At 39.3% G+C, this 14,287-nt stretch overlaps 1 protein-coding gene across 1 annotated transcript in view; it reads left to right on the plus strand.

Annotated features, from left to right (window-relative positions):
• Positions 1 to 14,287, plus strand: part of abi3bpb (ABI family, member 3 (NESH) binding protein b) — a 330,661-nt gene that overhangs the window by 306,913 nt on the left and 9,461 nt on the right. The window contains exons 54-55 of the mRNA XM_072585416.1: positions 8,529 to 8,608; positions 13,416 to 13,445. Of these exons, the coding sequence (XP_072441517.1) occupies positions 8,529 to 8,608; positions 13,416 to 13,445 (110 nt within the window). The remainder of the gene's footprint in view (positions 1 to 8,528; positions 8,609 to 13,415; positions 13,446 to 14,287) is intronic.

Consider the following 14,287-nt stretch of genomic DNA (forward strand, 5'->3'; position numbering starts at 1 on the left):
GTTAGATTTTGGGACTCTCCACTAGTTGTGTTTTAAGTGGAGAAGAGGGGACATGTAAATTAGGTCAGGTGACCAGCTCAACCTTAGTGTACAGGTCACAACTTGAACATTTCTGGATGATCCAACATTTAGAATCATTGTGAACTGTGAGCATGATAGTGTAGAACTTCAAAAGAACACAAATAGATTGGTGGAGTGGGCAGATGAGTGTCAGGTTAAATTTAATGCAGGGAGAAAGTGAACACTGCAGATGCTGGAGATTAGAGACGAAAAGTGTGGTGCTGGAAAAGCTGGTCAGGCATCATCCGAGGAGCAGGAGAATCGATGCTTCGAGCATAAGCCCTTCATCAGGAATCAGAAGTGTGATATGTTGCTTGGAAGAATGCATGGCAGATGGCATAAAAATCAGGAATATAAATCTAAATGGGATGCAGAAGCAGAGGGACCCGGGTGTACACGTGTATAAAACATTGTGGTGATGGGGCAGATTGTGAGCATGTTTATTAAGCAGACGGTATCTTATGCTATATAAATAGGGGCATAGAGGACCAGAGAAAGTATTTGTATTAAACTTTTAAAGGGCACTGGTTTGACCTCACCTTGGGGATTTTATATCTGGTTCTGGGTGTCACACTTTTAGGAAAAATGTGAAGGCATTAGAACAAAAAGATTCAGAGAATGAAATTCCTTATCCCTAAAAACAATCACAAAGACAGACAAGAGAATTGAAGGTTAAGAGGAGATTTGATTGAGGTACTCAAAATAATGAGAGGTTTACATGGAGTAGATAGGGAGAAACTGTTCCCATTGTTAGAAAAATGGAGAAGAGGGTGCAGATTAAGGTAATTAGCAAAAAAAGCAATGGCTACATGAGGAGAGTCGATTTATTTTTCTGGAGTGACTGCTTCAGGTCTGGAATGCTGCGCCTGAGAGCGTGGTGGAGGAAGGTTGAGTTGAGACTTTCACCTCAGTTGAACTGTTATCTGAAAGGAAATATGTGCACGGCTTTGGGGGACAGGCAGAATAATGACACTGTGGGTAAATTGCCTCAATGGAGGACCAGCACAATCACTAAATGATTGACCTTTTGTGCAGTGAATTCTAAATTTTGGTTTGACCGTCCTTTGGCACTCCAATGCTAAAACTACTCACTCAAGCAATATTCTAGCTGACTGAACACTATTGAATATTCATCTGCTTCTTGCAAGTTGATATATCCTTTGTTTTAAAAAAAACTGTCTTCCCATGCCAATATTCCATTTCAATAAATGTGTTATTAATATCTTACCCCAGCACAAGGGAATCCCAAAATATAGAAGGACTTGAAAACAACTGACTGTTTGGTATAAACATATGAGTTCTATGGAAAGAAAAGGCATATAGTGCCAGCTATAAATCAAAGCCTAGTTGGAAAAACGTGGTTTCTTAGTGGCTTTAAGTGGATTGCCTGAGCAGAGTTGGCTCAGAAACATGCAGAACCATTTGGCAGAATAATCTAACCTGGACGGAAATATCAACTTTTTAGTAGAATATTTGCAGCATTCTGAACCAACATTGACTGGCCATTTGACCAATCATTTTCACTGGTATTTGTGATGGAGGCTTTCAGTCCTGAGACTGTTCCCAAGTATGGTGCCTCAAGAGAACACTTCAGCTCGTCGCTCAAGTTTTGGGGTAATGACTTACATCCTTTTCAAATTACAATAATTTTATCCTGGCAGTATGTTGGAAAAATTAAATAGACGCTTTGTGATCAGACCTGATGCTAAAACATTTATGTTGACAACATTTCCACTGACACAGCTGCTGGGTTTAATTTTCCTTTGGGTAATAATTAAGAGTAGTCTTACCACATGTGGTCTCTGGTGAAAACAATCAAAAGTAGGCTAACCACTGAGTGGTTCCAGTTATTCTGATGAGGCTTAAGCCTATTTTCTATCTAGCATCTTGTGGCAAAAACAGGAAAATGAAGCAGTTCAGTTCACCAAGTTGATCACCGTGTGTGCTATTTTCCCAGGTGACTCTACTTTTTGAATTGAATTGAATTTATTGTCACGTGTACCGAGGCAGACTGAAAAGCTTTATCTTACGAACAATACAGGCAGATCACAGAGTTAAGTAGAATAGATAAGTAAATAATAGGTAAACAGCAGCAAAAACAAAAAAACACAGGTACAAGCGAATGTAATTTGTTAAGAGTCCATTCAGTATTCTAACAACAGTAGGTTAGAAACTGTTATGAAACCGGCTGGTGCATGTGTTCAGGCTTCTGTACCTTCTCCCCGATGGTAGAGGTTGTAGAAAAACATTGCCAGGGTGGGATGGATCTTTGAGAACATTGGCAGCCTTTCATTGACAGCGGGCCTGGTAGGTGGATTCTATAGATGGGAGGTTGGCCTTTGTGATTGTTCGGGCCAAGTTCACCACTCTCTGTAACCATCTCCAATCTTGAATGGCGCAGTTGCCATACCAGGTAGTGATACATCCAGACAAAATGCTCTAGATGGCGCACCTATAAAAGGTGGCAAGGGTAATCACGGTCATGCCAAATTTCCTCAGCTGCCTGAGGAAGAAGAGACTTTTGTTGGGCCTTTGTAACCAGTGCGTCCACATAAAGAGTCCAAGAAGGCTTGTTGTGGATGACCACTCCCAGGAGTTGACACTCTTCACTCACTCCACCTCTGTGCTGTTAATGTATAGAGGGCATGAGGAACATCCTGCCAAAAGTCGATAATGACTTCCTTGTTTTTGCCGGCATTGAGAACTTGCTTGTTCTCAGTGCACCAGCTTTCCAGGTCTTCCACCTCCCGTCTGTAGTCTGTTTCGTTGCCATCGGAGATTTGACCCAGTATGGTGGTGTCATCAGCGAACTTGTAAATAGCATTAGTCAGGTATTTGGCAACGCAGTCATGGGTATACAGTGAGTACAGTAGGGGGCTGAGTACGCACCGCTGGGGAGCTCCAGTGTTGAGTGTTAGTGAAGATGAAATATTGTCCCCAATCTTCACTGATACTTTCCACTTCTAAAAGAGAGGAAGAGTTGTTTGAGGTAGTTTGCTACCATCAATCCTCTGTTGTCTTTGCTTTGTTGAGCATCTATCTAGTGGTAGAGGATACATTACTGTAAAATATCTACTGAAGCAGCATCTAGATAACAAGAAGGTTCATTGAATAATGTTAAGTGCAAGGTTAAGTGCAACATTTACTCAGGTGTATGTATTAGGACCTTAATGAGGTAGTACAGCGCTTTTTCCAAAAGCTACAGCAGAACACCTTTGTCCGTCCATAGACTCTGTGTGATGTCAGTAGAATGGGTGGATCCCATGTAACAGAAACATGAACCCCTTCAGAACTACTGTTTCATACAATATTTTGTGGACTCTCAAGGTTGAAGACTGACCATTCTCTTGATTGTGTCTTAATCTATAGTCTAGCGATAGGTGGACACCATTTGAACAATGCATTATGTTTTTCTTAACAAAGTAAATCTGCTATTTCTTTCTAATTTATCTCCTTAGATAACCAGACTGCCCATTATAATCTAGCATGGGTTAAAGAAATGGCTGCCATTTTGCCAAATGACTTTCAAAATGTTTGGATATATTACAGCATTCTGAAAGGCAAAATTCTTAAATGGATGGTGGGTCTAACAAGTGCTGCTATTTATCAATGGGACAATTTAGTCTGATTTAGTATGTTAGGAAATGCTATTTCAAACATTATTTTGCAATGTGGACATCATCAATCCATCTCATTTTTCACACCAGATTTCAAATCAAACAGTGGAAGATTCTAAAAGTTGCAGTACACTCTTCATTTGAAGATTATTTCATGTCTGTAACTCATATGTCACAGTATACTGTAACATTAATGATGTATGAGTTTTATGTCATATAGAACCTGTATTTGCATAACATTGCTCTGCCCTTGAAATGTCCCAAGCACTTTGCGAACAGCAAATTGATTAGATTAGATTACCTACAGTATAGAAACAGGCCCTTTGGCCTAACAAGTCCACACTGACCCTCTGAAGCGTAACCCACCCAGACCCATTCCCCTACCCTATATTCACCCCTGACACTATGGGCAATTTAGTATGGCCAATTCACCTGACCTGCACATCTTTGGACTGTGGGAGGAAACCGGGGCACACGGAGGAAACCCACACAGACACGGGGAGAACGTACAAACTCCACACAGACAGTCGCCCAAGACTGGAATTGAACCCGCGTCCCTGGCGCTGTGAGGCAGCAGTGCGAACCATTGAGCCACTGTGCCACCCACCGTGCTTCTAAAGTATTATGTAGCAAAAAATAAGATGTAGTAAAACCTTTTTTAATGTCATACTTTGATCAAGTATAAGAATTTGCCACTGCCATTCAGGCAATCAATTAGTTGCTTAAGAGAACACATGACTGGAGGTAGGAGTTTCTCACAGAATTATGACAAAACTGTTAGCACTAATGGACTTGCCTCACTAAGCAATACAAAAGTTAATACAGCATTCAATATAAAAGGCTATAAATATTATTCTTAGGATTTATTTCTATCAGAACCAGACATTAAGATTCTGGCCAGCGAGGCAGGTTAGCAGCTGAACCTCTCCTAGAGTTGTGTGCCTACGTTTTATGCAACAAACCCTTCACAATTTACAGAAGGAGTGTTTTGGACATTGTCCTTTCAGTGTAAATAAAGTTCCAGTGGACCAGAGTGACAGAGTCATAGAGATATACAGCACAGATACAGATTATTCGGTCCAACTCATCCATGTCGACCAGATATCCTAACCTAATCTAATCTCATTTGCCAGCAATTGGCCTGTGTCTCTCTAAACTTTTCCTATTCGTACACCCATTCAGATTGTACCAGTCTCCACCACTCTTCTGGCAGCTCCCACTGTGTGAAAACGTTGCCCCTTCGGTCCCTTTTAAATTTTTCCCCTCTCACCCTGAACTTATGCCAACTACTTCTGGACTCCCCCACCACAGGGAAAAGACCTTCTCTATTTATTCTATCCATGCCCCACATGATTTTATAAACCCTGTATGGTCACCCCTCAGCCTCTGATGCTCCAGGGAAAATAGCCCCAGCCTACTCTCCTCTCCCAATTGCTGAAATATTCCATCCTTGGCAACATCCTTGTAAACCTTTTCTGTACCCTTTCAAGTTTCACAACATCCTTCCAATAGAAGGGAGACCAGAATTGCATGCAATATTACACAATTGGCCTAACCAATGTCCTGTACAGCCGCAACATGACCTCCCAACTCCTATACCCAATGCTCTGACCAGTAAAGGAAAACATACCAAACACCACCTTCACTATCCTATCTATATACGACTCCACTTTCAAGGAATTATGAACCTGCACTCCAAGATCTCTTTGTTCAGCAACACTCCCTAGGACCTTACTATTGAGTCCTGCTCTGATTTGCCTTTCCAAAATGCAATACTATCTAAATTAAACTCCATCTGCCATTCCTGTGCCCATTAGCCCATCTGATCAAGATCCTGTCATACTCTGAGGTAACCTTCTTTGCTGTCCACTACACCTCCAATTTTGGTGTCATCTGCAAACTTACTAACCATACCTCTTATGTTCACATACAAATAATTTATATAAATGACGAAAAGCAGTGGATCCAGCACTGATCCTTGTGGCACACCACTGGTCACAGACCTCCAGTCTGAAAAGGACATAAGGTTTAAGTTGATTTGCAAAATAGCTGGTGATTACATAAGGAAAAAGTGTTATGCAATGAATTATTAAGATTTGGAATGTACTGCCTGATAGGGTGCTGGAAACAGATTCAATATTAGCCCTTAAAAGGAAATTGGATACATAGTTGAAGGAATGAAATTATCAGGGATGTGGGCAAAAGCAAAGCAATGGAACTAATTGGATTGTACTGTTTCAATATGGGTCAGATTTTATTTTCCATTATTTGACATTTGCCCTAATAGCTCTAACAAGCAAAAATCATACTGCATCAATTGGTACACTTTAGCCAGTACTAAATCATCTCAAAATGTCCCAAATTTACTAATATGAATTTGGAGAGACCATCAGTCTTGCACCATATGGAAATGAAAAAGGTGAGAATATTTGAAATCTGTTACTTTACAGCAGTAATATTAGATTAGATTAGATCACTTACAGTGTGGAAACAGGCCCTTCGGCCCAACAAGTCCACACCGCCCCGCCGAAGCGCAACCCACCCATTCCCCTGCATCTACCCCTTACCTAACACTACGGGCAATTTAGCATGGCCAATTCACCTAACCTGCACATCTTTGGACTGTGGGAGGAAACCGGAGCACCCGGAGGAAACCCACGCAGACTCGGGGAGAACGTGCAAACTCGCCTGAGGCGGGAATTGAACCCGGGTCTCTGGTGCTGTGAGGCAGCAGTGCTAACCACTGTGCCACCGTGCCGCCCACAATATATGCAACCATTATGAAGAAATCCAAAGCAGTAAATCTCTACGTGCCCATACTAGTGATTTAGGCCTGTTAGTAAACACAGTATAGATTTGCAATGCTTCTTGTAGTCACACCTCATTCCAAGAATATCAGAGCAGCAGATGTTTCCTTAGAACGTTTTTGTATTGACAAATGATAACATGTTTAGTACAGTAAAATTTAGCTGTTACATTCCTATTTCAGGTATCCCTTATCAATATAAAGAAAATTCCCATTATGGGCCACACACCAGATCAAGATGCCTTTTGTGTAGCTTGTACATCAGTAGGGGAGATTTCACTATCTTTTGTTTGTAATTGGAGATGTGGGGGAAATTTGATTGAAATATTCAAAATCATGAAGAGTTTGGACAGTTCTCCTTAATTCCACTGTTTCCAGTTTCAGAAGGATTCTCTGCCAAAGGGCACAGGATTAACAGGATTGATAGAGTGGACCAAAGGCAACATAAGAGAAAACATTTTTTCACAGCAAATTGTCATATTCTGGAATGAGCTGTCTGAATAGGAGGTTAAAGTAGATTAATTAATAACTTTCAAAAATTAATTGGATAAAGTAATTGATGAGGGGAAAAAAATTGAAGGCGATTGGAAAGGAATGAGAATGTACTTGATGGATAATTGTTTCAAACAGCCAATGTAGGTACAATGCCCTGAATGCCCTCCCCCTACACTTTATTATTCTGTTGTCCCATAATTTCAAAATAGTAAAGTATACTCAAGATTAGAATTCCCATGTTTGATTTTCATTGTAACCAAATATAAGTGAATGTAGAATTATGAACCTAAATCATGCAGATAAATAATTCACATTTTATTGCAATAATGTGGAAGCAGGATATCATTGTTTCTGCTTGCTTGTTGTATAGTTTGCAGAGCAAGACCATACAAACTGGTCTAGATTGAGAAATTCAATTACTTAAACAGGAAGCTCTGCAAAACAGCTACGTGGATGGTTTAATTAGCATCGGCATTCTATTATTTGCTCATCATAATTTTATATTTTAGTTAAAAATGAGTGTAAAGGGCTTAACTTCAGGATAAGTATCAATTGATATTTCAGCATTTTCATTGTAATGCCTCCAAGCTAATTCTCTTATAATAATTCCTTGTGCTCAACGATTAAAATAGAATGAACATTTGGCTGGTTCTCATTTCTGGTCCTGAATCAGAATGTGCAGTGTTTGAAATGGATAGGTTGCACCTCTAGATCCTGTTGATGTTCAGCCTGATATTCATGTCCAGACGACGTATTTGCTCCTCCCCTGCCCCAGGTAGGTACAGCAATGAAAGCAGCATTTACAATGGGGCCTCCAAACCTGCAAATCCATTCAGAACTTAAGAGTATTCTCCAAAGAATAGCTGAATTTGAAAAGAACATAGTCAACAACAAAAAAAGATAGAATAAAACAAGACTACCAATAACCTGTCTCCTGGAGGAAAATATAAAACTAAGCCTTATTTTAAAATTTTTTTCAGAGATGGAATATTATAATATTGTTTTTTTGTATGCACAGCAGAGACCTTGAGACAGCAAAATTTCACAAAGGACATTACTAGACTGATATAGTTGCATCATATGAACCTGATAGGCACAGTCAGGCTGGACCATCGTGTGTTTTTACCTGATAGTCATTGCCAATATGTAGTGCTCAGCTTATAGAGTCCAAGACACCTAGCTTAACTAAAGTACACTGCATTTTTGTAAAAATTAGTCATTTTTATTCCTGCAGGTCAGGAATTATATTTATGTTAATTATATTAGTATAGTGAACAATTTAATTGTCAATCCTGGATGGTTTATCTCGGTTGGATTAGATGTTTGGAATATGATGTAAACTTTGTCAGAATTGCCTACAATATTGAGTCAAGAGTGGAGATCCTGGAGTGTTCCTGCAGTCCTCACTTTCTTCCAATTTGAAATATTGCCCCAGTGTTTTGCACTTCGTGTTTCAAAGGGTTACAGTTGGACTGTTCTTAAGTAATAATAGGCATTTACAAGACAATTATGTATGAATAAATATACTAATCTTGTTGTCTATTTAACAGCTACACATTCTCAGTGACAGCCACAAATATACATGGCAAAGGTCCATCCAGTGTACAACGTTCTTTCGTTACAGAATCCGGTAAGTCTGAATTTCTCTTTCTTTTCAGAACGCACCACAGCTGTGAAAACAGGAATTGGAGTACAGCATTCAACCTCTTGATACTGTTCTGTCATTCAGTTAAAAATCACACAACACCAATTGTGCACAACCACCCGATGAAGGAGCGGCGCTCTGAAAGCTAGTGCTTCCAGTTAAACCTGTTGGACTATAACCTGGTGTTGTGTGATTTTTTTTTAATTTTGTACACCTCAGTCCAACACCGGCATCTCCAAATCATAACTGTCATTCAGTCACATCATGGCCAATCTGTAGTTTAACTCTGTCTGCTCTCATTGCTTAATAGTACACTTGCCTAGCAATAAACTGGCACTCACAATTTTGAAACTTTAAATCGAACTTGTCCCAATACTTGTATGTGTGTGGGATGGGGTTGGAGACGTTGGTGGTTGAGGAGAGAGTTCCATCATACCAATGTGTGGAAGACATATTTTCTGAAGTCACTCCTGAACAGTTGAGATCTATGCTCACTGTCTGCAAAATGCTTCCCCACTGATACTTCGAACACTCTCCCAGCTTCATTACCTAAAATTAAGTACAGGACCACCCCCTCATTTGTAGGACATTCCATAGACTGGCTTAAAAGCTCTTCTGGATGCATTTTAAATATTCCACTCTCTCTCAACCTTTCACATTATACAGTTGATGTTGGGGAATTTGAAATTCATATCACTACACTAAACATTTTACATTTCTCTGAAATTAGTCAGAGGGAAATGGGTCTGGGTGGGTTACTCTGCGGAGGGTCAGTGTGGACTTGTTGGGCCGAAGGGCCTGTTTCCACACTGTAAGGAATCTAAATCAGCTTTTGTTTCTCTCAGACTGTTAGGAGGCCTTTAGTATGGTCTCAGCAATATGATTGTTCCTTTTGGTTTTTAATTTCTACTCATATGGTTTCATTTGAAGATCCTTCCATGATATCATCCCTGCATACTGCTGCAATTGAGTCCTTGTGACACCCCTTCCTCCTTCCATTTCTCACCTGTAGACCTTATACTCTGGAATATACGAGTTGCCAATCATGAAACTCTCTCAACCAATGATAGCAATTTATACCCTCAGCTCACCTGCCTTCACTCTGTAACCTACCTTCAAGGGAATACAAACCTGGTCTGTGCAAAATTCTCAAGATTTTACACTCTTAACCCAGGTATCATTCTGTGAACCTGTGCTGTTTGCAATCCAAGACCCATAAATTCTTCTTGAGGTTCAGTGCTCAGAATTAAATACAGTTACACCAGATGGGGTGTAACCAGAGCTCCGCACAGCTGTAAAATATCTTCCACTTCTTTTCTGTTCTGGTCCCCTTGAGAAAGGCCAACATTCCATAGCCTTTCAGCTTATTTTCTTTTGTACCTGTCTGCTAGCTTTTACTGATTTCTATACAATATGCTGGAATGCAGTTACAAGAGAATACCAAGTACTATAGGGACAGCAGGATGGAGTGTTGTGAAGCAGAAAGAAGGGAATCTCTTTAGGAGCTGAGATAAACAGCAGCCAAACTAAAACCAGCTGCTGTACCAATACCTCTTTCCTCCACAATTAAAAATCAACCACAAATATTTCTCGCAAATTATTCCCATCAACTGCATTTATTTTTAAGTTCCTAATTAAACAATGACAGAAAGTAAATAAAGGAACCTCTCTGAGTTAGCTTTCCGGATCCAACATTTGCATCTGCACTTCATTTTTAGCATTAGGAAGTACTAAAATAGCTAGCATATCAATCAGGGCTGCAAATGCCAATGACTGTCTTCAAACCATGGCTGCTTTGCAGCCTTTCGTCATTTCAGGCAAGTGAGCCCGAGATGGAGACGTGCAGAGTTCTTGCAGGGTCATGGGGCTAGAAGGTATCACAAAGTTAGGGAGAGATGTATTGGCAGGTTATTTGACTTTGTAAACATTACAGCATCCAATCATGTCTCATTGGCTTCCACAAACGTAAATGATCCAACATGAGTTTCACGTGAGCAATAAGAGCAAAAGCAAAATAAGAGCGATTTAAAATGAATGCTTCAGGATCAAGACCAAAACCTGACTTGCCCATACCCCAAGGCCAGAGCAATTATTTATGCAACTAAATTGCTTGTTAGACCATGTTGGGTGGAATGAGGAATAAACCTCAATGTTGGACACAAGTTGAATGTGGACACGACCAGGTAAAGGTGTAAAGGTGTAAAATTCTATTCTTTGACAATAGAAAATCAAGTGGGTGCTTACAAATATCGAGTGGCTTCCTTGGCCACCTTTGCATGAGTGCCACAAGTGTCAGGATGAGATTTTATTATCATTAATCCTAGTCCAGTAATGTTACTAGGTTTGCATTTTTCATTCTTCACAACCCAAAAACCAGCCAAAAAGATTTGCTTAAATTTCTTGCCTTTTACCCAATCTACTTGCTGCCAGACTGGAATCATGAGGGAATTTTGATGGTTTTCTCATGCAAAGCTGAATTTAAAATTCCAGTCGGGGCTCAATGGCCTCATTGGAACCCAGTCCACATTTTGTAAAGTGTGCCAAGTACCCCTGGTGGTCTCCCAGCACACTTACTAAAAGCAGCCAATTATTGTTATACTTTTAAGGTGGAAGGGGAACCTTTCTGTCCCAATTTCTCACTTGCTTTCTGCCAGGTGTGCAAATTTAAAATTGGATCCATATTGAAATCTGGGAACATTTGCTTTTCTGATTTGTTGCTATCATCTTTGGGGTTTTAAGTACATAATCATTGGTATTTTTTGTCTAAAAGCTAGAAATCCAAATATGCAAAAGACATTTAGATGGGGAGTATTTCAAATCTTGAAGGAAGTTTGAGACAGTTAAGTCTTTTTTAAAAATAATGATTTGGGATAACTCCAAATAAAAGATTTCTTGCTGCAATGTTTTTATAGACAGGGTGCATAGCTCCTTTGCCACTTTCTTCCATTTTGCACTGTACTTTTTCATATTCACTGTTGGACCAATACCAAGAAGGTGTTGTACCAATGCCAAAACTGCTGAGTAAAAGCAACATTCATCACTAAATTAACAAAGTGATATCCAAATCTGTCTACAGTTAGAAAATATTAGGCGTTAGATTTATGATAAAAAAGAACAAGACAATTGTTAATTTGAAAATGTGCAGTTGTGCTTATGTTCTATGTGGCATATATCAAAAGGTCAGCCTTTACAACAAGAATGGCTGATTTGTTACTTCTATTGTGTGCCTTTTTTGGAGTTCTCTATGTCCTTAAATCTGACAAAAGAAATCAAACTTGTAATTTCAGATGCATGTAGACAGAAGTAGGCAATGAGCTAACAATTTGTGCTTTAACTTCATACTGAGATCATAATAGTAGGGAATGCTTTTGTTGTGTTTTCTTCTTGCTAACTAATTTGACTGTCAACCATTGGCATTTAGCAGGGAGCTGTACCTACAAATAAAGACTTTGCTTAACTCTGCAGTCATTGTTTTTACCTTACTGCGAATCTTCTCGCAAGGAAGCCTACCTTGAAGAAGTTTTCCTCCTCTCTCTATAAGAATCTCAGGGAGTCCGTCTTCCACTGCAACTCCCAGGTCATTTCCTCTGCCCTGAAGCTCTTCAACCATGTCCTGAAACAAACTAGATCTCCTTTTCCACCTATCCACTCCACCCTCTCCTCCCTGACCTATCACCTTCATCCCCTCCCCCACTCACCTATTGTACTCTATGCTACTTTCTCCCCACCCCCACCCTCCTCTAGCTTCTCTCTCCACACTTCAGCCTCTCTGCCTTTATTCCTGAAGAACGGCTTTTGCCCGAAACATTGATTTCGCTGCTCCTTGGATGCTGCCTGAATTGCTGTGCTCTTCCAGCACCACAAATCTAGAATCTGTTGGGAAACTCTTAACTCCTGTAGCCATGGCTTTGGTTTATGACTTATGACTACTATGAGACAATATTGGTCAAGTTACTAAAAATAAGGCATCTTACCAAAATGAGCAGAGCCACTGAACATCAAAGCAGCGACAGGAAGTATGTGGACTGGAGGCACTGAAGGATGCAAGTTGTAGTTCGACCATAACAGACAGCAGAAAGCCCAAAACAGGAATCGGGAAGACCAGATGAAAGCAGGAGGAAGAGGAACTGAAAATTAGCCATTTTTCATTATGGATCAGCTTTGCATCAGGATATAGCTATCCTAATATTTGGACGAATATTGGAGATTATTGGAGGGGCAATGTCTGAGAATTGGGTAAGTGCAGTAAAAGAGCCAACCCAAATAATTTGAAGGAAGAGGGCTGCTGAAAGAAATCACCTACAATGCTTTGGAATGGGAAAATGTCTCTGAATGGAAAAGAGTTGGACTGGATATGACCCTTGTGAATGTATGTTATTTCTGCAAAATTACACATAAAGCACTTTGTGGTAAAGCATTTATAAAACTCTAAACAGTGATAACAGATTAATCTGTAATATTCCACTGTTGGGCTTTTCAATGGAACGATAGATCAAGGACCTGTTTCTATATCTTGCTAGACAATAAAGTAGCAACAATGGTAAAAACTGGACTCTAAATTCAGTACACTGGGTAAAGTCTAGAAGTGAAGTTCTCCCAATTAAATATGCTTTCCAGTGTCTTCAAAAGAAACACCAAAAAGCAGAAATAAATCAGTATTTGTGGACATATACCTTTGAAATACTATTACATGTTTTATTTTAAAAGCTTTATTGTAAAACTTTCATTTTCTAATGTTTCTTCTTTATTTTCCATTTTTACTTCCCTTCTCTCCCACCTCCAAACCCTGTAGCGGACCCCAGTGTAAGTGAATATGTACCAGGTGAGTGCTACAAATTTCAGTCTGGACATTTTTCTCTGATGAAAGTATGGAAGATGAATATTAATAGTATTAAAATTTTCCAAGGTTGGATTCAGCTGAATGGTGAAGCCAAGCATTCAATTACAAATACTACATGCATGATTTTAGTTTAATGTGGTTTACTCAGACTGAACATTAATGCCCAAGAGCCCATTAGGAAAACTTTCTGGTCTGTATTACAGGTTATTTCTATAATCCAACAATATTTACACATCACATTCAATACAGTGATGGCTTGTACAGAACCAGCCCGACATGTTTCTTCAACTAAGTTATCAGTCAGTTATTGGTCAGCACACAATCAGAACACAGAACCTCTTTGACATTATTTAGATAAGTTTGGGATTTTATAATAATGGAGAAAAAAATCTTTATTCAAAGGGATATCTTTCTAGTTTAGTTTCTCCAATAATCTAATTAATGGTCCAGTTCTTTATTCTCACACCGTTTCATTGTAATGATACCAAGCATATAATGGACATTGGATCACTGGTTTATAATAACTGGCTCAATCAAATACATTTTTCTTAATTATATATTCCTATAATTGTTAATGTGCTTAGTTTCCAAAAAAAAGTCTCTTTTCCATGGAAACAGAGACTGTTCGCCTATAATATAATTTACAATTGGGCTGTTATTCCCTATAATCAAGGCTGATGTCAATAGTAATGATTCTTTTATATACCCAATTCCTTTGAGTTGATAGATTTATTTTGGGAGTAGCCTCTGGAATGGAAAGTCAGTGCATGTGATATTTTCTCTCCAAGTCTTAAAGTAAGCATTTTTTTTAAATGAAAACATTA

The sequence above is a fragment of the Chiloscyllium punctatum genome, chromosome 15 (genome assembly GCF_047496795.1).
Source record: "Chiloscyllium punctatum isolate Juve2018m chromosome 15, sChiPun1.3, whole genome shotgun sequence".
In the NCBI taxonomy this organism is placed as follows: domain Eukaryota; kingdom Metazoa; phylum Chordata; class Chondrichthyes; order Orectolobiformes; family Hemiscylliidae; genus Chiloscyllium; species Chiloscyllium punctatum.